The sequence below is a fragment of the Phyllobates terribilis genome, unplaced genomic scaffold, assembly GCF_046119375.1.
Source record: "Phyllobates terribilis strain yellow unplaced genomic scaffold, ASM4611937v1 Scaffold_4__5_contigs__length_816908805, whole genome shotgun sequence".
Classification (NCBI taxonomy): Eukaryota; Metazoa; Chordata; class Amphibia; order Anura; family Dendrobatidae; genus Phyllobates; species Phyllobates terribilis.
The window spans coordinates 83,954,256-83,980,878 of record NW_027362764.1 but is presented as its reverse complement, the minus strand read 5'-3'; the positions used below and the strand labels follow the sequence as shown (position 1 = coordinate 83,980,878).

Here is a 26,623-nt window from a genome sequence, read left to right as displayed (position 1 = left end):
CTCCATCTTTCATCTGTATTTCTCTTCTGTATTTATCATGCTTCAAGAAAATTCAGAGAATGTCTTTTCCTTCCGACTTGGCTCTCTCCGTAAACCACAGAAATACTCGGAGCAACATCTTGCAATTGTTCGGCTCTGTGTACAGTACATTTCCCGGGCTCTGCTAAATAACAAATGTATATTTAATTTGACACCAATAAAATAAAAGATAAAGCGCTACTTAAGACTCGGTCTTGTATACCATAAAATCACGGTAAACCTCCGACTTTACATATATGTTTTCCTTTTCGCTCTGTTTTAAATCGACATACTCTGGGTGACCTCACTCTCGGGCTCGGAGCCAGATGATTTTCAGTTTTTCTAATGTTAATAAAAACATTATCATACCCTTTAGCATTGCAATATCTCAATATCTGGCTAAATACAGGAGCCAGAAGTGGATTTTGACAGGGAGACTTTAATTCTGCCTTTATTGAAAATATTCCTTTTTTTATGTATATGACATGTAAATAACTATATATGAGCAATATATACAGATTGCCTTTGTATTTCAGACAGGGTTTCTCGGTTAGAGGTCAGACACATGTAATTCTGCCTGTACTTATCTGTGAAATAGAAAGCATCTGGAGCTTGGAAATGTAGTGTATTCACCCGGTATCCTCAGTGGTGGTTCCACCCTATTTCTGTGAGCATGATGTTCTTGTCTCCCGCACTATGAAAGCGTTTGTCCATGGTAGCTTTACTTTATCTTCTGTTTCTACTTTTTTATTGTCAGTCATTGGGATAAAGGTCAAATAAGGAAAATCAGGTCCCTCGTGCTATCTTAGATTCCTCTTTTTACATCACTTCCTTTCCTTACGTCAATTTAGTCTTAAAAGGGTTGTCTATTTTTACCTATTTTTTGCCCACAAGTGTAGTGATACGTAAAACAATCTGAGGTTTACTTACCCAGCCCAGATAAAGTGCTCACTCTCCATCCCTGCCCTGGTCTCTGCTGATCAGCTGCTGTGGTCAAGTCACATCAGTAGTGCTGCAGCCAATCACAGAGTTCAGTAGCTCATGCTGTCTACATTGGATGAGCTCAGTGATTGACTGCAGCGCCGTTGACATGACTTAAGCGATGTAGCCCATTACCAGAGACCAGCGCTGGACCCAGGTAGGGTAAGTAAAACTCATCTCATCAAGAACCAGCCTGTGGGCAAAAGATAGGTCAAAGGGGACAGCTGTCCTCTGCCAGTGATCCACTACAGCTTTCACATTTTGACAAGGCGAAAGAAACACTGTTCACATTTTGTCAGATTGGAAGGAACAATGTTTCTTATGCTTGGATAAAGTGGGCATGGTGCAGTGGATTAAAGGCCATAGATTGACTGCAGCGCTCTTATGATGCCTCCGGTGGGTGTTGATACCAGCATACTGGTGGGGGACACATCAATGACTATGAAGGAGCTTCGCAGGTCAAGGAGGTGAGTATCAATTTTTTGATATTTTCCACCTCCCTGAACCCATTATTCAGGGGTTGTATAATAGTGAAGAACCCATTTAAAATTGTATTAGCTGAGTAAGTAGCTTAAAGAGGTTGTCCAACTGGTAATTTTATTTTACCGAAGGGCATAAACTAGTTAAAAAAATGCCAATGGATACTTTCCTTCCTGGGAAATATGATTTACTATGTGCTGAGAAGGCACTAGAAAGTCTAGACCAGATCAGAGTAATTGGAATGGGAGCTGAGGGGGATTGATCAGGGTAAGTATGGCTTTGCTTAGGTTTTTAACTAGCCCTTTGGTCCCAATAATAGGTGTTGTATTTTGCTGTACTGCCTACATAGGAGAAATATAGTTTTACACCATTGTTATTGTCTATGTAATGCACATATGTGCCCACTCCTCCTGAGAGACACACTCCTTGTAGCTCCTTTAAGGAATGACAAATAGATGAATGTCCTAAATGAGAGACTCACAATTCTCTAATTGCTTATTTGAAAATGGAGACAACCACTTTAAAAACACTTGTTATATTGTTCAGGACCAAGAAGTAGGAAGACCCTTTTTTCACTTCTAATATAAGAAATGGTCCTAAGTGCAGGTCTCTCGGGTCACCCTACATATCATCTCATCGTTGCTTATTGTAGTGCATGGACCGTAAACATTGTGGAAAGGGGAAAGTCGGGCTGACCTAACGGATGCGCACTAATTCATAAAACTTGGAGTTTTCCAAAACCATACCATATCTAGTCTGGTTATTTTTGAGAACAAACACCTCTACTAAAAGCCTTGTGACGTATTGATAGTGATGGTCATACCATAGGAGCTGCCTTAAAGCCACATGGCTACCATTATGTTACTTAAATTGATGCATAGATACGGTATTTCTTGTTTATTTAATGCTCTCATTTTAAATGAACGTAAGAGAGTTGGTTTACATTTGAGTCAATATGATCTGAAACCCAAGAAGGGCAGCAATATCAGCCATTTCCGCATAACCCCACCCCACTGCTTCTCTCTTTGCACATGGCACCAATCCCCTCCTGGTTGCTGCTCTCCTCTTCCTGGTCACTGCTCTTTTTTTTCCTGGCACGCTACATTGCTCCTCTTCACAACCAATTTTCATTTTTTGTCAGCCAGGGCTGATGCCCTGGATTTCTAGGAGGGACCATCCCTTATTGCTCTGGACCTGTACATTGTACGTTTTGTTCCTGTATTGTTCAAATATGTTAGTTCTGTATATTTTAGCATTGACCCGACTTGTCTCCTAACCTCGTCTATCTAAAAAACTCCAACTCTGACCTCTTCCTATCTGATTACGATTTCTATCTGCTGCCTTGCTACCACATTTTGGTGACACCAATCCAGCCACATGCCAGTCGTTACTGACTTTACTGGTGGATAATTAGAGAATCCACAGAGCTCAAAGCCCTCAATTTCCACTACCCAGTTGAACCCTAATTAAAAATCTATTAGCACTAGAAGGCCCACATCATCTTCAGTAGACATTGTGTCCGTTGGCTTCCTTGAGCGTCATGGGAAGAAGAGGAGAATATGCCATTACCGGACCCTATTTTGCAGACCTTATCACCCTGAAAACAATCCCATGGCATTTCAACATACCAACACTTCTTTTCCTTGACATTTGCTGTCTGGTGAGAGTTAGGAGACCTCCGTGTACATTAGATAAGGAGTAGATCCCATCGAAATGGACTTGTTCTTTCTTCTGTATCAAACCACAGCAATCAGACATCATCTTTAGATCTTGTTAGACATGAAGCACCTACTGCCTATCACATTAATACGCCATTATGTAGAAATGATGGATCTGCCTCTCTTATCTGTAGCGCCTTCACTAGTTAACATCGACTACAGTTTGCTCTTACACTTCACAAGTTACTGGATGTCAGTGTCTGCCTTCAATTTATGCCAATATTCAGCAATTCAGAACACTGAGCTGTGTTTTAGCCATAAGGAAACTATGCAGCTGGGATGAGTGATAACAGATTTCCTTGTGGTTATCAGCCACATTGTCAGTATGAGTAGAAGATCTGCTATATTTTATCGGAGGGGATGGATTTCAGTGGAGCACTTAACATGAAAGAATGTTTACTGCGCCGTTCAGCAGACCTGTCTTTGTCAGACACAGGCCAAATAATACCGTTTTGGACAGTCTCAGAACATTCCATTAAAACCCTCAATAGAGAACTATCTGGATTACTTTTTTATCTCCTGACTTGACTTTATGGTTGCCTACTGTGCTGAGTGCCACCTGGGATCTAATCGAATAGATCCTGCCTTTGTGAGAACACTAACCACTATCTGCGATTCTGTGCCATGAGTTGTACTGGAAGATGAAAAGCAGCTGTCCGAGTACCAAGTACAAACCAGATCCTCATCATCTACTATCCTCCCATTATTTATAGCAATTATTTTGTTGCCTAATTTCCACCCATTCTAGAAAGGTCTATGCCGAGCTATTAAAGGGAACCCGTCAGGACAATTTTGTTACTGAAACTAGATATATTGCTATATAGATCCTTGTACAGCAATACAAATTCCTGTTTTGTAGTAATGTGCCAAGAAATCAAGATGTGAGTCTACATGGAAAATTAGCCTGGGAGTGTATTGGGGCGTTTTGAAACCCTCAGAATGCATCGACACGCCCCAATGCACTTAATTTGAGTGTGGATTAAAAGCTTGATTTCTCAGGGCTGGCATATCGTATTAATATAACACCAGTATTATTTTTATTGTTGTACTAGGATATACAGTAATACCATTAGTTTCCATAGTGAAATCATTCCTGACTGATTTCTTTTCAAAATGTTCCAAAACTTACCCTATTTTTTTTAAATATTTATGGAGTATTCCAGTACATTATTATAGCCTTTACTGAAATGTGACTCCCCACTGTCAACTGTGCCAGAATTGATGAGAAATATGGCAGAGATTATCATACCCTCCAATAGTAAAGTTTTTTTTTAAAGCACCCAATGTGTCTAGAGTAAAGATGAGCAAACGTGAACTTAAAAGTTTGGGGTTCATACCGGACAGTTAGTGTCTGGCGCTGAACATCGACTTCTCTCAAAAGTCCTTTGCAAAGTTCGGAGTTCTGGGGAAAGTCTGTTGCAGAGAGAGAGATTTTTTTTCCAGATCCAAAGTTCAGGTTGTGGTTTAAGTTCGGTTACAGTTCTTTTACACGAACTGGACTTTGGACTAAAGTTCGGGTCGGGTACCAAAACCCGAACTTCCACGGGTCTGCTCATCCCTAGTCTACAGTGCCATAATCTGTGGTGCCATCTCAGTCGATCAACCTCACTATAATTTGTAAACGCCACATATCAGATGCTGAGAGGCATGGTGAAGTTTGGGATGTGCGAGCAGGCTGTGACAGTCACTGGCACAGAGAGTGACAGGCACTGCATTGGGGCCTCTCTGGCACTGCCATAAAGTATCTCTGGCACTGCACTGAGGCAACCTTGGCCCTGTATGAGGGCGTTTCTGGAAATGTAAAGGGGCATCCTTGACACTATAAAGAGGATATCACTGGTATTGTAAAGGAGTATATTTTTCACCATTAGGGTTCATTCACACATCGGTTTTTCATGTACGAGTACTATTCGTGTTTTTATGGATAGCACTCTTAAATATGATCTATGGGTCTGTTCACATGTCTGCGACTTTTTCCGATATTGATCCGGGTATCCGATCAAACTCGGCAATCAAAGTCTATAGGTGCGTGAAAAAATTAGATGCCTCCTGAGTGCTGTCAGTTTTTCACAAACAGGTAGGAGAAGGCGGAGAAACATTTTTTTTCTCCAAACAAGAAAAACTGAAAATCAGACCAAAATCTGCTGAAAATTGGATGACAATCTGCTGAAAATATGATGAAACTTAGATGAAAATCACTGAGGAAACTCGGTCCGTTTTTCTTGTACAGGAAAATATAGATAGATGGATGGAACTCCATGCTGATGAATATGCATTATGCCGATTTTCTAGTAGTGCCTTAATATCATTATAACATCCTAGAAACAGGATATTTTATTAACCGATGCAAGCTATGAGCAATAACAGTATCATTGTGTAAACTGTAAATATAAGAAGATGGATTTCATATACTGAGATGAAGTATGCGAGTAGTAATTCTGCTCCCATATACTTAATCTCATTAGACCACTTTGCCTTGAGTTACATTTTAGTTGCTTTTTTACAGTCTCTGCGCTCAGTAATTTTGTGGTAGAAAAGCGTGCATAGTGCATATTTACATGGTAACATAGCCGGCGAGCTAAAACAGACCATTAAGACGTACTTATGGCTGCTGCTATTCATAAAGGAACTATTGTAGTATTATTGCCTGTGGAGGAGCCACAGAAGGTAGAGGAACACAATATACTCCAGAGCCAGATACCTAATTATTCACTTTTTCATAGTTCTGTGAATCATTTAAGGGGTTGCCCTGACTATAGTGAATAAAGTTTCATATAAAGCAGTTAAAACTGTTACTAAATATACATTGTTTACTAGTATACCCTGTGCAGTTCTAGTACTGGTATATATTGTGCAGTGCCAGTACTAGTGTACACTTTGCAGTGCTAGCGTACATTGTGCCAGTACTAGTATACCTTGTGCAGTGCCAGTACTAGTATACCTTGTACAGTGCCAGTACTAGTACTGTATACCTTGTGCAGTGCCAGTACTAGTATACCTTGTGCAGTGCCAGTACTAGTATACCTTGTGCAGTGCCAGTACTAGTATACCTTGTGCAGTGCCATTACTAGTATACCTTGTACAGTGCCGGTACTAGTATACCTTGTGCAGTGCCGGTACTAGTATACCTTGTGCAGTGCCAGTACTAGTATACCTTGTGCAGTGCCATTACTAGTATACCTTGTGCAGTGCCGGTACTAGTATACCTTGTGCAGTGCCGGTACTAGTATACCTTGTGCAGTGCCAGTACTAGTATACCTTGTGCAGTGCCGGTACTAGTATACCTTGTGCAGTGCCGGTACTAGTATACCTTGTGCAGTGCCGGTACTAGTATACCTTGTGCAGTGCCAGTACTAGTATACCTTGTGCAGTGCCGGTACTAGTATACCTTGTGCAGTGCCGGTACTAGTATACCTTGTGCAGTGCCGGTACTAGTATACCTTGTGCAGTGCCGGTACTAGTATACCTTGTGCAGTGCCAGTACTAGTATACCTTGTGCAGTGCCGGTACTAGTATACCTTGTGCAGTGCCAGTACTAGTATACCTTGTGCAGCGCCAGTACTGGTGTACATTGTGCAGCGCCCATACTAGTATACCTTGTGCAGTGCCGGTACTAGTATACCTTGTGCAGTGCCAGTACTAGTATACCTTGTGCAGTGCCGGTACTAGTATACCTTGTGCAGCGAAAGTACTAGTATACCTTGTGCAGCGCCAGTACTGGTGTACATTGTGCAGTGCCCATACTAGTATACCTTGTTCTGTATATACTGTACTATATTATTATACACTAGTCCTGGCATAGTACTATGTACTCTAGTCTAGGCTCATCAGGACTATGATAATTTAGTAATGTATACAGTTTCTTTTGTGAATTCTGGTATCTTTAGGTTTCTCAGAACAGTAGCGTTTACTATTCTGAATGTAATATCTATTATACTAATGGTTTGCACACTTTTTTTCTTGTCTTTAGCTTCTTATAGACATGGTTGGCTCTGCAGATGCTGTTCTCCAAGAGGCTGCTGCCGGGTGTATAGCCAATATACGTCGACTTGCTCTGGCCAATGAAAAAGCAAGATATGGCTAACCTAGAACAAAGAAAGAAAATCACTAACTGGATTACTCTGGAGCCATGCTCACCGGACATTTTGTGGTCTGACTCCTAGCTTCTGGAGACTTAATCAACTGATATCACAGCAGCCTTTTCCTCAGTAATGTCACTCAATAATTGTAACAATAGGGATATTCATTCTGCTCCCTGTACAAATCGTTTTACTGTCCTCGGTTTAGGCCGATGCCACTTTTATAATAGATTTGATTGGAAGTCTGGTCTGAAATGTTGACTATGCAAAACATGTAGATATTATTCTGAAATCACCAGTAAAAGTCTTAAAACTCTGGAAGTCTTACACGTCCTTGTGTCAAAAAGTGTTGACTGCTTCACAACGTGTTCCAAACCTGGATCTTATAAACCTGTCATTGGTCTAGGTCTCATATTTTGAGATCTACAAAAAAAAAATAAAGTAATTATAGATCAGAACTGACGTATGGCGGCATTGAGAAAATAGAAGTGACCAGCTGGAATGTCCACATCATTCCAATATCGTGCTGTCATGTCTTACAATGTTAACAGCCTCCTGCAGCAACATAACATATAATTGTGGCAAGATAGTTAATATAAGCGAATACATACTCCTCCTGAGTCATTACATTCTACAAATATGCGGCTAAACATAACTTTCTTATGCCTTCTGGACAGATATAACAGGCCTAAATACCTATCTAAAATTGTATACCTTGTGTGAGGGGTTCGGGCTCTTTGGCAGCCGGTACTTTACACACAGGGATCTAGTTCTTGTGTCAAACAGTGTACAGTTTACTAAAAAGTCCACAAATTATCAAGGCACAAAGATGGAAATAGTCTTGCATCGGCATACAAAGAGTGTGACAAAAATAAACAAAGCAACTCCCACAGCAAATACGGGTTCACCCTTTTTCACACTAGGTCCACACTTAAGGCCCCGTCACACTTAGCGACGCTACAACGATCCCGACAACGATACGACCTGTCAAGGATCGTTGCTGCGTCGCTATGTGGTCGCTGGTGAGCTGTCAAACAGGCAGGCTCACCAACGATCAGGGGAGCAGCGACATCGTGGAAAGAATCTTTCCACTATGTCCTGCTCCTGGTTACCAGCCTGCTGAAGCAGGAGCAGGCTGGTAACCATGATAAACATCGGGTTACTAGGGGCACACGCGCACCTAGTAACCCGCTGTTTATCATGGTTACCACTCTGCTACGGTGAGCGGGAGGCTACCGCTCACGTAGCAGAGTGGTAACCATGATAAACAGCGGGTTACTAAGTGCGCGTGCTCCCCTAGTAACCCGCTGTTTATCATGGTTACCAGCCTGATCGTTGGTCCCGCTGGTCACACACAGCGATGTGTGCTGACCAGCGGGAGGGCAAAGACCAAAAAATGGTCCAGGACATTCTGCAGCGATCAGCGACCTCACAGCAGGGGCCTGATCGCTGCAAAGTGTCACACATAGCGACATCGCTGGTGAGGTCGCTGTTACATCACAAAAACCGTGACTCAGCAGCGATCTCGCTAGCGATCTCGCTATGTGAGACGGGGGCTTTAGTCAGCTTCTGGCAGACTGACCAGCATACCAAGTCTTTCTACCTCCACTCACAGAAAGCGTTCATCTGTCTTCAATAGTCCTATCAAAACCTGGAATGAAGGTATGGAAATGGCCAGTCCCACCAGCTCTTCCGGCCGCTTCTAGAACCCGGTCCCAAAATCCAAGCTCAGAAAAAAACCTCTCAGCAACTTACCGCTGGTGGAGCCTTCGTCTCCGGGTCCTACACCACCTCAGTGACACACCTCCCATCCAGGATTTTTCCGGTTGCTTTTTTACTCTTGCAAGCCTGGCTTTATAGTCATGGATGACCAAAATCATGAGTACTTTAATTTCAATCACAATTAGGTAAAGTTTGACGAAGTTTCAATGACCAGAAAACTAAATTTGCCGTAATTTTAGTCTTTGACGTTTGCACTGAAAACGTATTTTCCGCACTCAATCGTTAAAAATGAAAGAGTATGGGAGATCAGCAAGTTATGAGGACCCCAAAGTTAAGCGCCATTTACACTGGTCGATAATCCCTCAAATTTTAATAGTAATGACCCATTGTTCGCGATAATGGTCTAATGTGAATGGGTTGAGTGACTAAACGATGTGTCCAAAAATGCTGTATGCATATCATGATGAATAAAATTGTATAGGTTATCGAAAAAATTATTCATCTTTTGAAGGTCATGTCTTGTAAATGGAGATTGCTCGTTCAACAATTAGACCGGCAAAAAGAAGGAGAGGAACAATCTCACTATTCAACCATTTCATTCTTGATTCTTGTCCTGTATGAACACTTGTTTGACATCGTTTGCTAGTCATGAGTTATGATTGCGTCGTTCATCATTTAAACGATTATCTGCTTGTGTAAACAAACCCTTAAGCTGCATTAGCACTGAAAGATAATCATGAACGAACGCTCTTAAAAATGCTTGTTTCACAATTATCTTGCAGCATAAACAAGCTGCCGATCGCCTGATGAACTAGCAAAATGCATGTTCATCAAGTGAAATGATCTTTTACGCAACGCAAAAGATCATCGTTCGCATCAGTGATTCATCCTGTGTAATCAGGACTCGCACTGCTGAGACCCATGGTAGCCTGTGTGCACTGAGCAATCTGTTAAAGATCTGTCTATGTTATCCTGGCATTTAAACAACAGTCTTATTGTGATCCTTAGTCATTATGTCAATGAAGATATTCAATGAGGATATAGCTTGTCTCTAAGTCAGAAAGACACACATTATAATTATCTGAGCTTCAAAGCAATAATACCGAATGCACCATAAAACAGAGCAATGTATGTTATCTGATGAGGATAAGGCAAGCCCACCAGAGTACCAATGTATCCAATAGTCAGACCAGTAAACATCAGCCACATTTGAAGTTGGCCTTGGGGCCATCATCAGAGTCTATTTTGTTTGGGATAATTCACAACTAATTTATTTCCAGCTTGAAGTCTAACAGGTGATTGGATAGGACAGGCCACAGACAAGGCATTGTGATCAGAAATGTACCCAGGTGATAACCAATGAAAACAAATCAAGACCTAAACCTTTGCTACTACAGGATCTTTACAAGCTTATTGTTCATACATTGAGCACTAGGGAAAGCGACCCTTTAGGAATCATGGATTGGCAGTACATTGCTTAAGATTTTTGTCTGGAAGGCCAGGAGTCAGCACTAGAGGTTCCTGCAGATGGGCACTGATGGGGAGCAGCAGCCTGCATCTGAAAAATTGATTAACACAATAGGTTAATTTCTGATGATAGCTTCCCCTTAAATTACTCAATAATAGTTTCTTATTTCAGACATTTATGGTCCCTTGCTCTACTTTTTTCATAGATTTGAATGGTGAGAGCCCTGTATAGCCAGACGACCACTCAGGGAACAACCCAGTCTCCTCCTCCCATTCATGTGATCAATGCCTATCAGACATTATTAATTTATAGGTCAGTATAATGATAACTATATTTAAAAGGCTATATATAGTGTGGTAAGACGCCTCACTTGGCCGCTTCCGGAAGTAGACTCAGGAACCGTGTTTTCTCTGCGGGCTTTATTATGTGGTATAAAGTCCTGCAGCTCCAGTAAGAATAAACACGGCCTTACTGGCAAAACAACAAAACCAAGGATAAACGATAGCACAGTCCATAAGAGTGTGGGGTTCGCCCGCACAAGTTGTAGTCCCAGCTTTCAGCTCCTCTCTGAGCTGTGACCTTCCGGTCCGGAGTCCTTGCCTCTCCAAACTCCACAACAGCAAAAAAATAGGGACTGAGCATTTAAACCTTGCTCAGCCTCACCCTGATGGGAGGTAGTGTGAATGGCTTCCCACCCTCTTTGCCATTCACAAAAAAAACACACCCTTTAGTGAGTTAACCCCCAACATATAACATGCTGTCAGAAATTTTGCAGGTTTCAGTTCACACAGGCTAGCAACATGAGTGACACATACCTCCCATCATATATCACACCGGTGACTCTGTCACAAGAGTATAATATATAGTATCGCTACCTCCTAAGTAATGACACAAGTAAAAAAAAAAAAGTTGTGATGTCGTACCCCCTCCCTCTATAAAGGAATATTGATAACCATATCAACATGGCATTTATAGCATGTTATATTTAAATTCAATCACTTGCTCAAAAAAATTGAGTTAATATCTTGTAAAAATCCCTGAGCTCTCTGTAACGGGTCTGGGAGGTGGAACCTCTGAGCAACTATACAAGGGGGCAGTCCTTGTAAGGAAGCGGGTGGCTCCCAGGGAAGGCGGGCAGGTAGTCACGGCTAGTGACGGGGACAGTCTCTGGGTAGAAGGGCAGGAGGTCACGGCAAGTGACGGGGACAGTCTCTTGACAGGCGGGTGGTCACGGCAAGTGACGGCAGAGCCTCCAGGTAGGCTAGCAGGCAGGTAGCAGGTGGATGCTCCCAGGTGAGCGGGCAAGAGTCTCTGGACAGGCAGGTGGTCACAGCACGTGACGGCGGAGCCTCCAGGTAGGCTAGCAGGCAGGTAGCAGGTGGACGCTCCCAGGTGAGCGGGCAAGAGTCTCTGGACAGGCAGGTGGTCACAGCACGTGACGGCGGAGCCTCCAGGTAGGCTAGCAGACAGGTAGTAGGTGAGCGCTCCCAGGTGAGCGGGCAGGCTGCTCCATAGACAGACTGACAGGTGTCGGAAGGCAGACCGTCGGACCGCAGGCTTGCAAGCAGGTAAGCGGATATCAGGCAGTTATCAAGCAGGAATCTGGCAGGTGACTGGCAGGTAACAGGCAGGAATCTGACAGGTGACTGGCAGGTAACAAGCAGGAATCTGGCAGGTGACTGGCAGGTAACTGGTAACGGGACCTGAGGGCTGAAGCAGAGTGAAGGCTTTGCAACAACATTGCTCGGGCACCTCCATTTTGGAGGAGGTGCCTTATATATGGGAGGTCCTCCGGCAATTGGCCGGGGACTCCTTAGGACGGCGCGCGCGGTCCCTTTAAGAGAGGGGGAGCGCGCGCGCGCCCTAAGCACACTGCCGGGGAAGGAGCGCGTGCCGGAAGTAGCGGGGAGAGAAGCGCTGGAGGACGCCACGCCAGGAGCGGGGAGGTGAGAGGGACGGCGTCTCTGCCTTGTACGGGGCAGAGACGTCGATGCTACAGTACCCCCCCCTTTAGGCCCCCTCTTTTTTTGGCCAGAAAGAAATTTTTCAAGGAGAAGCGGGGCGTTGATGTTCTCCCTGGGTTCCCAAGTTCTCTCCTCAGGACCAAACCCCTTCCAATCTACCAGAAAAAAGGTTTTTCCTCTTACCCTCTTGGAGGCCAGAATACTCTCTACCTCAAAGACGTCATCAGCGGAAACCGGAGCAGGAGGGGCACATGAATTATTGGAAAAAGAGTTAAAGACAACGGGTTTGAGGAGAGATACGTGGAAGGAGTTGGGAATCCGTAGGGTGGCCGGGAGTTTTAATTTGTAGGCCACAGGGTTAATTTGCCTAAGGACTTCGAAGGGACCAATGAATCGAGGGCCCAACTTGAAGGAGGGTACTTTGAGCCGCACATGTTTGGACGAGAGCCAAACCTTGTCTCCCGGACGGAATTGAGGCGGATCCAGACGTCTCTTATCAGCATATCTCTTCATCCGCTCAGAGGACAGAAGAAGAGCGGACCTGGTACTCTCCCAAATAGTAGAAAATTCACTGACAAGAGACTCCGCAGCAGGGTTGTCCACAGAAACGGAGACAGGAAGTGGAATCCGGGGATGTTGGCCACCGACTATAAAGAACGGGGATTTGGAAGAGGATTCGCTCTCATGGTTATTGTAAGAGAACTCGGTCCATGGTAGGAGATCCACCCAGTCCGAATGGTGTGTATTAACGAAGTGCCCGAGGTAACTGGTCAGGATCTGATTGATCCGCTCCACTTGACCATTGGACTGTGGGTGGTAAGCGGAGGAGAAGTCTAGGGTGATGTCTAGCAGCTTACATGTGGCTCTCCAGAAGCGTGAGGTGAACTGAACCCCACGATCCGACACGATGTGGAGGGGCAGGCCATGGAGACGGAAGATGTGGGGGATAAAGTCTTTAGCCAGCTCGGGTGCAGATGGGAGGCCAGGCAGGGGAATGAAGTGGGCCATCTTAGAAAAGCGGTCAGCGACAACCCAAATGACTGTACAACCGGCAGAAATAGGAAGATCGGTGATAAAGTCCATAGCAATGTGCTGCCAAGGAGCAGCAGGTACGGGAAGGGGCAGGAGATGGCCGGCTGGTAGATGTCTGGGAACTTTGTTACGGGCACAGGATGAGCAGGCCGTGACGAAGTCTACCACGTCCTTACGCAGGGTAGGCCACCAGTAATGCCGGGTAATGAGTTGGAAGTTCTTCTTTTGGCCAGCATGGCCAGCTAGTTTAGAAGAATGTCCCCAGCGAAGAACCCTCTCCCGATCTGGTACAGCTACAAACGTCTTACCGGGTGGGAGACGAGTCAGATCCAAGGGGGCCACATTCATCACCTTGGAGGAGTCGATGATGTGCATAGGCTCCTCCTCTTGATCGGAGGACAGGAAGGACCGGGACAAGGCATCAGCTTTGACGTTCTTGTCCGCCGGACGGAAATGAAGAATGAAGTCGAAGCGGGCAAAAAACAACGACCACCGGGCCTGGCGAGGATTGAGTCTCTGGGCATTTTGGAGATATGCCAGGTTTTTGTGATCCGTGTAGATAATTACCGGGTAGAGAGCCCCTTCAAGCAGATAGCGCCACTCCCCCAGTGCCAATTTGATGGCTAGCAATTCACGGTCTCCTATGGAGTAGTTGCGCTCAGACGAGGAGAAGATTTTGGAGAAGAAGCCGCAGGTTACCATTCTCCCGGTAGAAGATTTTTGGGTGAGTACCGCTCCGGAGGAGGAGGAGGAGGCATCAACCTCCAGGTAGAATTGTTTATTACAGTCCGGACGGTGCAGGACGGGAGCAGAGGCGAAGGCTTTCTTTAAGGAAAGGAAGGCCTCCTCGGCTTCAGGCGACCATGTCCTGGGATTAGCCCCCTTACGGGTAAGTGCAGATATGGGAGCAGTCCGAGACGAGAAGTGTGGGATGAAAAGACGATAGTAATTAGCGAAGCCCAGGAATCGCTGTATCGCCTTCAAACCTTCAGGACGAGGCCATTTTAGAACGGAAGAGAGCTTCTCGGGATCCATTTGCAGACCTGTCTGGGAGATGACATAGCCCAAGAACGGTAGGGAGGTCTGGTCGAAGAGGCACTTCTCGTATTTGGCATAGAGGTGGTTCTGCCGAAGCCTAAGCAGGACCTGACGAACATCCCTTCGGTGTGTGGGGAGATCCGGAGAGAAGACCAAGATATCGTCCGGGTATACCACTACGCAGGAGTACAGGAGGTCACGGAAGATGTCGTTGACTAGTTCTTAAAAGACAGCGGGAGCATTACAGAGACCGAAGGGCATCACAAGGTACTCATAGTGACCGTCCTGGGTATTGAATGCCGTCTTCCACTCGTCTCCTTGACGGATACGGACCAGGTTATATGCTCCTCGTAGATCCAGCTTGGAGAAGATCCTGGCACCCTTGAGACGGTCAAACAATTCGGAGATGAGCGGCAGGGGGTATTTGTTTTTTACTGTGATGAGATTGAGTCCTCTGTAGTCAATACAGGGACGTAGCGAGCCGTCTTTCTTTTTGACAAAGAAGAATCCGGCTCCAGCCGGGGAGGTAGATTTTCGGATAAATCCCCTAGCCAGATTCTCTTCAATGTACTCAGACATGGCCCGGGTCTCGGCTGCAGACAATGGGTAGATACGCCCACGGGGAGGAGTGGTGCCAGGTACCAGGTCGATCGGGCAGTCATATGGCCTATGGGGTGGCAATGTCTCTGCTTCCTTCTTACCGAAGACGTCCGCATAGGGCCAGTAAGGAGCCGGGAGACCTGGTAAATTAGCTGGAGTAGGCGAAGGGCGAGCTGGGCGGACCGGAACCAGGCAGGTCCTATGGCAGTCTGGACCCCATCGGAGTACTTCACCGGATCGCCAGTTCAATACGGGTTCGTGTGTCTGGAGCCAAGGTAGACCTAGCAACAGGGAGTGAGAAAGTCCGGACAGCACATGGAATGAGATTTCCGCAGAGTGCAGCATTCCCACCTGCAGGGTTATGGGTTCAGTGACGAGCAGGAGGGTCTCCGAGAGAAGTCTTCCATCCACGGAGGCGACTGACAATGGTTCAGCCAGGGACTTGGTGGGAATACGGTATCTCTCTACCAGAGACTGGGAGATGAGGTTTCCAGCAGCTCCAGAATCCAGGTGGGCGAGTTCAAAGTGACGGTTTTCTCCCCAAGCAATAGAGACCGGTAAAGTCAGAGACGGAGAGGGCTTACTTTTGTCTAGGATGACCTCTCCGAGCGGTCCTAGACACTGGCGTTTCCTGGCTTTTCTGGGCAGGAACGGATGAAGTGCTCCACACTGCCACAATAGAAACAGCTTCCCTCGGCTCGGCAAGATTCTTGGCGAGATCTGATCATCTTGGTCTGGTCGATCTGCATAGGTTCAGGCGAGAGCGCCCGCGGAGTGACTGGTTGAGAGGCAGGTCTCAGGGAAGTAGGAGCAGAGCAAGAAAAGTCTTTCTCCCAGGCAGTCTCTTTGGCACGTTCTTGGAACCAGATGCCAATCCGGGTAGCTAGTGACACCAGGTCATCCAGAGTGGTAGGAATGTCCCGACCAGCTAACTCGTCCTTAATCCGACCGGAAAGACCCTCCCAGAAGACGGACACCAGAGCCTCATTTTCCCAGGCAAGCTCAGAAGCGAGGGTGCGGAACCGTATGGCATATTGGCCCACGGTGAGACTCCCTTGGCGGAGACGTAGCAGACAGGAGGCAGAAGAGGTTTTCCGTCCAGGTTCATCGAAGACTTTCCGGAAAGCAGTGAGGAAAGACGGCAGGTCGGACACCAGGGGATCCCCTCTCTCCCACAGGGGATTTAGCCATGCCAGTGCCTCCCCAGTGAGATGGGACATGATGAAGGCCACCTTGGCCCGGTCGGAGATGAACTGGTATGCCAATAGCTCAAAGTGCAGGGTGCACTGGTTTATGAAACCCCGAGCTAAAGTAGGTTCGCCGGCAAAGCGTGGAGGTGCCAGAAGCCGAGGTCCATAGTCGGGTACCATGAAGGGACTGGATTGCGGTACCGCAGGAATGGGCACGGCTGGACCAGAGGTAGACAAAGACGAGTCACACAATGCGCCTAGACGAGAGTTAACGGACCGTAGATAGGACAGTACCACCTCCTGCTGAGTTTTCTGACGTAAGACTTCCTGGTGTAGATCGGAGATCTGGGGACCACCGGGTTCCATGGCCCGAGCAAACTGTAACGGGTCTGGGAGGTGGAACCTCTGAGCAACTATACAAGGGGGCAGTCCTTGTAAGGAAGCGGGTGGCTCCCAGGGAAGGCGGGCAGGTAGTCACGGCTAGTGACGGGGACAGTCTCTGGGTAGAAGGGCAGGAGGTCACGGCAAGTGACGGGGACAGTCTCTTGACAGGCGGGTGGTCACGGCAAGTGACGGCAGAGCCTCCAGGTAGGCTAGCAGGCAGGTAGCAGGTGGATGCTCCCAGGTGAGCGGGCAAGAGTCTCTGGACAGGCAGGTGGTCACAGCACGTGACGGCGGAGCCTCCAGGTAGGCTAGCAGGCAGGTAGCAGGTGGACGCTCCCAGGTGAGCGGGCAAGAGTCTCTGGACAGGCAGGTGGTCACAGCACGTGACGGCGGAGCCTCCAGGTAGGCTAGCAGGCAGGTAGCAGGTGAGCGGGCAAGAGTCTCTGGACAGGCAGGTGGTCACAGCACATGACGGCGGAGCCTCCAGGTAGGCTAGCAGACAGGTAGTAGGTGAGCGCTCCCAGGTGAGCGGGCAGGCTGGTCCATAGACAGACTGACAGGTGTCGGAAGGCAGACCGTCGGACCGCAGGCTTGCAAGCAGGTAAGCGGATATCAGGCAGGTATCAAGCAGGAATCTGGCAGGTGACTGGCAGGTAACAGGCAGGAATCTGACAGGTGACTGGCAGGTAACAAGCAGGAATCTGGCAGGTGACTGGCAGGTAACTGGTAACGGGACCTGAGGGCTGAAGCAGAGTGAAGGCTTTGCAACAACATTGCTCGGGCACCTCCATTTTGGAGGAGTTGCCTTATATATGGGAGGTCCTCCGGCAATTGGCCGGGGACTCCTTAGGACGGCGCGCACGGTCCCTTTAAGAGAGGGGGAGCGCGCGCGCGCCCTAAGCACACTGCCGGGGAAGGAGCGCGTGCCGGAAGTAGCGGGGAGAGAAGCGTTGGAGGACGCCACGCCAGGAGCTGGGAGGTGAGAGGGACGGCGTCTCTGCCTTGTACGGGGCAGAGACGTCGATGCTACAGTACCCCCCCCTTTAGGCCCCCTCTTTTTTTGGCCAGAAAGAAATTTTTCAAGGAGAAGCGGGGCGTTGATGTTCTCCCTGGGTTCCCAAGTTCTCTCCTCAGGACCAAACCCCTTCCAATCTACCAGAAAAAAGGTTTTTCCTCTTACCCTCTTGGAGGCCAGAATACTCTCTACCTCAAAGACGTCATCAGCGGAAACCGGAGCAGGAGGGGCACATGAATTATTGGAAAAAGAGTTAAAGACAACGGGTTTGAGGAGAGATACGTGGAAGGAGTTGGGAATCCGTAGGGTGGCCAGGAGTTTTAATTTGTAGGCCACAGGGTTAATTTGCCTAAGGACTTCGAAGGGACCAATGAATCGAGGGCCCAACTTGAAGGAGGGTACTTTCAGCCACACATGTTTGGACGAGAGCCAAACCTTGTCTCCCGGACGGAATTGAGGCGGATCCAGATGTCTCTTATCAGCATATCTCTTCATCCGCTCAGAGGACAGAAGAAGAGCGGACCTGGTACTCTCCCAAATAGTAGAAAATTCGCTGACAAGAGACTCCGCAGCAGGGTTGTCCACAGAAACGGAGACAGGAAGTGGAATCCGGGGATGTTGGCCACCGACTATAAAGAACGGGGATTTGGAAGAGGATTCGCTCTCATGGTTATTGTAAGAGAACTCGGCCCATGGTAGGAGATCCACCCAGTCCGAATGGTGTGTATTAACGAAGTGCCGGAGGTAACTGGTCAGGATCTGATTGATCCGCTCCACTTGACCATTGGACTGTGGGTGGTAAGCGGAGGAGAAGTCTAGGGTGATGTCTAGCAGCTTACATGTGGCTCTCCAGAAGCGTGAGGTGAACTGAACCCCACGATCCGACACGATGTGGAGGGGCAGGCCATGGAGACGGAAGATGTGGGGGATAAAGTCTTTAGCCAGCTCGGGTGCAGATGGGAGGCCAGGCAGGGGAATGAAGTGGGCCATCTTAGAAAAGCGGTCAGCGACAACCCAAATGACTGTACAACCGGCAGAAATAGGAAGATCGGTGATAAAGTCCATAGCAATGTGCTGCCAAGGAGCAGCAGGTACGGGAAGGGGCAGGAGATGGCCGGCTGGTAGATGTCTGGGAACTTTGTTACGGGCACAGGATGAGCAGGCCGTGACGAACTCTACCACGTCCTTACGCAGGGTAGGCCACCAGTAATGCCGGGTAATGAGTTGGAAGTTCTTCTTTTGGCCAGCATGGCCAGCTAGTTTAGAAAAATGTCCCCAGCGAAGAGCCCTCTCCCGATCTGGTACAGCTACAAACGTCTTACCGGGTGGGAGACGAGTCAGATCCAAGGGGGCCACATTCATCACCTTGGAGGAGTCGATGATGTGCATAGGCTCCTCCTCTTGATCGGAGGACAGGAAGGACCGGGACAAGGCATCAGCTTTGACGTTCTTGTCCGCCGGACGGAAATGAAGAATGAAGTCGAAGCGGGCAAAAAACAACGACCACCGGGCCTGGCGAGGATTGAGTCTCTGGGCATTTTGGAGATATGCCAGGTTTTTGTGATCCGTGTAGATAATTACCGGGTAGAGAGCCCCTTCAAGCAGATAGCGCCACTCCCCCAGTGCCAATTTGATGGCTAGCAATTCACGGTCTCCTATGGAGTAGTTGCGCTCAGACGAGGAGAAGATTTTGGAGAAGAAGCCGCAGGTTACCATTCTCCCGGTAGAAGATTTTTGGGTGAGTACCGCTCCGGAGGAGGAGGAGGAGGCATCAACCTCCAGGTAGAATTGTTTATTACAGTCCGGACGGTGCAGGACGGGAGCAGAGGCGAAGGCTTTCTTTAAGGAAAGGAAGGCCTCCTCGGCTTCAGGCGACCATGTCCTGGGATTAGCCCCCTTACGGGTAAGTGCAGATATGGGAGCAGTCTGAGACGAGAAGTGTGGGATGAAAAGACGATAGTAATTAGCGAAGCCCAGGAATCGCTGTATCGCCTTCAAACCTTCAGGACGAGGCCATTTTAGAACGGAAGAGAGCTTCTCGGGATCCATTTGCAGACCTGTCTGGGAGATGACATAGCCCAAGAACGGTAGGGAGGTCTGGTCAAAGAGGCACTTCTCGTATTTGGCATAGAGGTGGTTCTGCCGAAGCCTAAGCAGGACCTGACGAACATCCCTTCGGTGTGTGGGGAGATCCGGAGAGAAGACCAAGATATCGTCCGGGTATACCACTACGCAGGAGTACAGGAGGTCACGGAAGATGTCGTTGACTAGTTCTTAAAAGACAGCGGGAGCATTACAGAGACCGAAGGGCATCACAAGGTACTCATAGTGACCGTCCCGGGTATTGAATGCCGTCTTCCACTCGTCTCCTTGATGGATACGGACCAGGTTATATGCTCCTCGTAGATCCAGCTTGGAGAAGATCCTGGCGCCCTTGAGACGGTCAAACAATTCGGAGATGAGCGGCAGGGGGTATTTGTTTTTTACTGTGATGAGATTGAGTCCGCTGTAGTCAATACAGGGACGTAGCGAGCCGTCTTTCTTTTTGACAAAGAAGAATCCGGCTCCAGCCGGGGAGGTAGATTTTCGGATAAATCCCCTAGCCAGATTCTCTTCAATGTACTCAGACATGGCCCGGGTCTCGGCTGCAGACAATGGGTAGATACGCCCACGGGGAGGAGTGGTGCCAGGTACCAGGTCGATCGGGCAGTCATATGGCCTATGGGGTGGCAACGTCTCTGCTTCCTTCTTACTGAAGACGTCCGCATAGGGCCAGTAAGGAGCCGGGAGACCTGGTAAATTAGCTGGAGTAGGCGAAGGGCGAGCTGGGCGGACCGGAACCAGGCAGGTCCTATGGCAGTCTGGACCCCATCGGAGTACTTCACCGGATCGCCAGTTCAATACGGGTTCGTGTGTCTGGAGCCAAGGTAGACCTAGCAACAGGGAGTGATAAAGTCCGGACAGCACATGGAATGAGATTTCCGCAGAGTGCAGCATTCCCACCTGCAGGGTTATGGGTTCAGTGACGAGCAGGAGGGTCTCCGAGAGAAGTCTTCCATCCACGGAGGCGACTGACAATGGTTCAGCCAGGGACTTGGTGGGAATACGGTATCTCTCTACCAGAGACTGGGAGATGAGGTTTCCAGCAGCTCCAGAATCCAGGTGGGCGAGTTCAAAGTGACGGTTTTCTCCCCAAGCAATAGAGACCGGTAAAGTCAGAGACGGAGAGGGCTTACTTTTGTCTAGGACGACCTCTCCGAGCGGTCCTAGACACTGGCGTTTCCTGGCTTTTCTGGGCAGGAACGGATGAAGTGCTCCACACTGCCACAATAGAAACAGCTTCCCTCGGCTCGGCGAGATTCTTGGCGAGATCTGACCATCTTGGTCTGGTCGATCTGCATAGGTTCAGGCGAGAGCGCCCGCGGAGTGACTGGTTGAGAGGCAGGTCTCAGGGAAGTAGGAGCAGAGCAAGAAAAGTCTTTCTCCCAGGCAGTCTCTTTGGCACGTTCTTGGAACCAGATGCCAATCCGGGTAGCTAGTGACACCAGGTCATCCAGAGTGGTAGGAATGTCCCGACCAGCTAACTCGTCCTTAATCCGACCGGAAAGACCCTCCCAGAAGACGGACACCAGAGCCTCATTTTCCCAGGCAAGCTCAGAAGCGAGGGTGCGGAACCGTATGGCATATTGGCCCACGGTGAGACTCCCTTGGCGGAGACGTAGCAGACAGGAGGCAGAAGAGGTTTTCCGTCCAGGTTCATCGAAGACTTTCCGGAAAGCAGCGAGGAAAGACGGCAGGTCGGACACCAGGGGATCCCCTCTCTCCCACAGGGGATTTAGCCATGCCAGTGCCTCCCCAGTGAGATGGGACATGATGAAGGCCACCTTGGCCCTGTCGGAGATGAACTGGTATGCCAATAGCTCAAAGTGCAGGGTGCACTGGTTTATGAAACCCCGAGCTAAAGTAGGTTCGCCGGCAAAGCGTGGAGGTGCCAGAAGCCGAGGTCCATAGTCGGGTACCATGAAGGGACTGGATTGCGGTACCGCAGGAATGGGCACGGCTGGACCAGAGGTAGACAAAGACGAGTCACACAATGCGCCTAGACGAGAGTTAACGGACCGTAGATAGGACAGTACCACCTCCTGCTGAGTTTTCTGACGTAAGACTTCCTGGTGTAGATCGGAGATCTGGGGACCACCGGGTTCCATGGCCCGAGCAAACTGTAACGGGTCTGGGAGGTGGAACCTCTGAGCAACTATACAAGGGGGCAGTCCTTGTAAGGAAGCGGGTGGCTCCCAGGGAAGGCGGGCAGGTAGTCACGGCTAGTGACGGGGACAGTCTCTGGGTAGAAGGGCAGGAGGTCACGGCAAGTGACGGGGACAGTCTCTTGACAGGCGGGTGGTCACGGCAAGTGACGGCAGAGCCTCCAGGTAGGCTAGCAGGCAGGTAGCAGGTGGATGCTCCCAGGTGAGCGGGCAAGAGTCTCTGGACAGGCAGGTGGTCACAGCACGTGACGGCGGAGCCTCCAGGTAGGCTAGCAGGCAGGTAGCAGGTGGACGCTCCCAGGTGAGCGGGCAAGAGTCTCTGGACAGGCAGGTGGTCACAGCACGTGACGGCGGAGCCTCCAGGTAGGCTAGCAGGCAGGTAGCAGGTGAGGGCTCCCAGGTGAGCGGGCAAGAGTCTCTGGACAGGCAGGTGGTCACAGCACGTGACGGCGGAGCCTCCAGGTAGGCTAGCAGACAGGTAGTAGGTGAGCGCTCCCAGGTGAGCGGGCAGGCTGGTCCATAGACAGACTGACAGGTGTCGGAAGGCAGACCGTCGGACCGCAGGCTTGCAAGCAGGTAAGCGGATATCAGGCAGGTATCAAGCAGGAATCTGGCAGGTGACTGGCAGGTAACAGGCAGGAATCTGACAGGTGACTGGCAGGTAACAAGCAGGAATCTGGCAGGTGACTGGCAGGTAACTGGTAACGGGACCTGAGGGCTGAAGCAGAGTGAAGGCTTTGCAACAACATTGCTCGGGCACTTCCATTTTGGAGGAGGTGCCTTATATATGGGAGGTCCTCCGGTAATTGGCCGGGGACTCCTTAGGACGGCGCGCGCGGTCCCTTTAAGAGAGGGGGAGCGCGCGCGCGCCCTAAGCACACTGCCGGGGAAGGAGCGCGTGCCGGAAGTAGCGGGGAGAGAAGCGCTGGAGGACGCCACGCCAGGAGCGGGGAGGTGAGAGGGACGGCGTCTCTGCCGTGTACGGGGCAGAGACGTCGATGCTACAGTACCCCCCCTTTAGGCCCCCTCTTTTTTTGGCCAGAAAGAAATTTTTCAAGGAGAAGCGGGGCGTTGATGTTCTCCCTGGGTTCCCAAGTTCTCTCCTCAGGACCAAACCCCTTCCAATCTACCAGAAAAAAGGTTTTTCCTCTTACCCTCTTGGAGGCCAGAATACTCTCTACCTCAAAGACGTCATCAGCGGAAACCGGAGCAGGAGGGGCACATGAATTATTGGAAAAAGAGTTAAAGACAACGGGTTTGAGGAGAGATACGTGGAAGGAGTTGGGAATCCGTAGGGTGGCCGGGAGTTTTAATTTGTAGGCCACAGGGTTAATTTGCTTAAGGACTTCGAAGGGACCAATGAATCGAGGGCCCAACTTGAAGGAGGGTACTTTGAGCCGCACATGTTTGGACGAGAGCCAAACCTTGTCTCCCGGACGGAATTGAGGCGGATCCAGATGTCTCTTATCAGCATATCTCTTCATCCGCTCAGAGGACAGAAGAAGAGCGGACCTGGTACTCTCCCAAATAGTAGAAAATTCGCTGACAAGAGACTCCGCAGCAGGGTTGTCCACAGAAACGGAGACAGGAAGTGGAATCCGGGGATGTTGGCCACCGACTATAAAGAACGGGGATTTGGAAGAGGATTCGCTCTCATGGTTATTGTAAGAGAACTCGGCCCATGGCAGGAGATCCACCCAGTCCGAATGGTGTGTATTAACGAAGTGCCGGAGGTAACTGGTCAGGATCTGATTGATCCGCTCCACTTGACCATTGGACTGTGGGTGGTAAGCGGAGGAGAAGTCTAGGGTGATGTCTAGCAGCTTACATGTGGCTCTCCAGAAGCGTGAGGTGAACTGAACCCCACGATCCGACACGATGTGGAGGGGCAGGCCATGGAGACGGAAGATGTGGGGGATAAAGTCTTTAGCCAGCTCGGGTGCAGATGGGAGGCCAGGCAGGGGAATGAAGTGGGCCATCTTAGAAAAGCGGTCAGCGACAACCCAAATGACTGTACAACCGGCAGAAATAGGAAGATCGGTGATAAAGTCCATAGCAATGTGCTGCCAAGGAGCAGCAGGTACGGGAAGGGGCAGGAGATGGCCGGCTGGTAGATGTCTGGGAACTTTGTTACGGGCACAGGATGAGCAGGCCGTGACGAAGTCTACCACGTCCTTACGCAGGGTAGGCCACCAGTAATGCCAGGTAATGAGTTGGAAGTTCTTCTTTTGGCCAGCATGGCCAGCTAGTTTAGAAGAATGTCCCCAGCGAAGAACCCTCTCCCGATCTGGTACAGCTACAAACGTCTTACCGGGTGGGAGACGAGTCAGATCCAAGGGGGCCGCATTCATCACCTTGGAGGAGTCGATGATGTGCATAGGCTCCTCCTCTTGATCGGAGGACAGGAAGGACCGGGACAAGGCATCAGCTTTGACGTTCTTGTCCGCCGGACGGAAATGAAGAATGAAGTCGAAGCGGGCAAAAAACAACGACCACCGGGCCTGGCGAGGATTGAGTCTCTGGGCATTTTGGAGATATGCCAGGTTTTTGTGATCCGTGTAGATAATTACCGGGTAGAGAGCCCCTTCAAGCAGATAGCGCCACTCCCCCAGTGCCAATTTGATGGCTAGCAATTCACGGTCTCCTATGGAGTAGTTGCGCTCAGACGAGGAGAAGATTTTGGAGAAGAAGCCGCAGGTTACCATTGTCCCGGTAGAAGATTTTTGGGTGAGTACCGCTCCGGAGGAGGAGGAGGAGGCATCAACCTCCAGGTAGAATTGTTTATTGCAGTCCGGACGGTGCAGGACGGGAGCAGAGGCGAAGGCTTTCTTTAAGGAAAGGAAGGCCTCCTCGGCTTCAGGCGACCATGTCCTGGGATTAGCCCCCTTACGGGTAAGTGCAGATATGGGAGCAGTCCGAGACGAGAAGTGTGGGATGAAAAGACGATAGTAATTAGCGAAGCCCAGGAATCGCTGTATCGCCTTCAAACCTTCAGGACGAGGCCATTTTAGAACGGAAGAGAGCTTCTCGGGATCCATTTGCAGACCTGTCTGGGAGATGACATAGCCCAAGAACGGTAGGGAGGTCTGGTCGAAGAGGCACTTCTCGTATTTGGCATAGAGGTGGTTCTGCCGAAGCCTAAGCAGGACCTGACGAACATCCCTTCGGTGTGTGGGGAGATCCGGAGAGAAGACCAAGATATCGTCCGGGTATACCACTACGCAGGAGTACAGGAGGTCACGGAAGATGTCGTTGACTAGTTCTTAAAAGACAGCGGGAGCATTACAGAGACCGAAGGGCATCACAAGGTACTCATAGTGACCGTCCCGGGTATTGAATGCCGTCTTCCACTCGTCTCCTTGACGGATACGGACCAGGTTATATGCTCCTCGTAGATCCAGCTTGGAGAAGATCCTGGCGCCCTTGAGACGGTCAAACAATTCGGAGATGAGCGGCAGGGGGTATTTGTTTTTTACTGTGATGAGATTGAGTCCTCTGTAGTCAATACAGGGACGTAGCGAGCCGTCTTTCTTTTTGACAAAGAAGAATCCGGCTCCAGCCGGGGAGGTAGATTTTCGGATAAATCCCCTAGCCAGATTCTCTTCAATGTACTCATACATGGCCCGGGTCTCGGCTGCAGACAATGGGTAGATACGCCCACGGGGAGGAGTGGTGCCAGGTACCAGGTCGATCGGGCAGTCATATGGCCTATGGGGTGGCAACGTCTCTGCTTCCTTCTTACCGAAGACGTCCGCATAGGGCCAGTAAGGAGCCGGGAGACCTGGTAAATTAGCTGGAGTAGGCGAAGGGCGAGCTGGGCGGACCAGAACCAGGCAGGTCCTATGGCAGTCTGGACCCCATCGGAGTACTTCACCGGATCGCCAGTTCAATACGGGTTCGTGTGTCTGGAGCCAAGGTAGACCTAGCAACAGGGAGTGAGAAAGTCCGGACAGCACATGGAATGAGATTTCCGCAGAGTGCAGCATTCCCACCTGCAGGGTTATGGGTTCAGTGACGAGCAGGAGGGTCTCCGAGAGAAGTCTTCCATCCACGGAGGCGACTGACAATGGTTCAGCCAGGGACTTGGTGGGAATACGGTATCTCTCTACCAGAGACTGGGAGATGAGGTTTCCAGCAGCTCCAGAATCCAGGTGGGCGAGTTCAAAGTGACGGTTTTCTCCCCAAGCAATAGAGACCGGTAAAGTCAGAGACGGAGAGGGCTTACTTTTGTCTAGGATGACCTCTCCGAGCGGTCCTAGACACTGGCGTTTCCTGGCTTTTCTGGGCAGGAACGGATGAAGTGCTCCACACTGCCACAATAGAAACAGCTTCCCTCGGCTCGGCGAGATTCTTGGCGAGATCTGACCATCTTGGTCTGGTCGATCTGCATAGGTTCAGGCGAGAGCGCCCGCGGAGTGACTGGTTGAGAGGCAGGTCTCAGGGAAGTAGGAGCAGAGCAAGAAAAGTCTTTCTCCCAGGCAGTCTCTTTGGCACGTTCTTGGAACCAGATGCCAATCCGGGTAGCTAGTGACACCAGGTCATCCAGAGTGGTAGGAATGTCCCGACCAGCTAACTCGTCCTTAATCCGACCGGAAAGACCCTCCCAGAAGACGGACACCAGAGCCTCATTTTCCCAGGCAAGCTCAGAAGCGAGGGTGCGGAACCGTAT

The 26,623-nt window shown here is 49.3% G+C and overlaps 1 protein-coding gene across 1 annotated transcript in view; it reads left to right on the top strand.

The window, feature by feature from the left end:
- The window catches only part of ODAD2 (outer dynein arm docking complex subunit 2), a 195,767-nt gene extending 188,177 nt beyond the window's left edge, over nt 1-7,590 (top strand). The window contains exon 20 of the mRNA XM_073677585.1: nt 7,168-7,590. Coding sequence (XP_073533686.1) covers nt 7,168-7,281 — 114 coding nt within the window. The 3' untranslated portion in view covers nt 7,282-7,590. The remainder of the gene's footprint in view (nt 1-7,167) is intronic.
- Nucleotides 7,591-26,623: the final 19,033 nt, after the last annotated feature.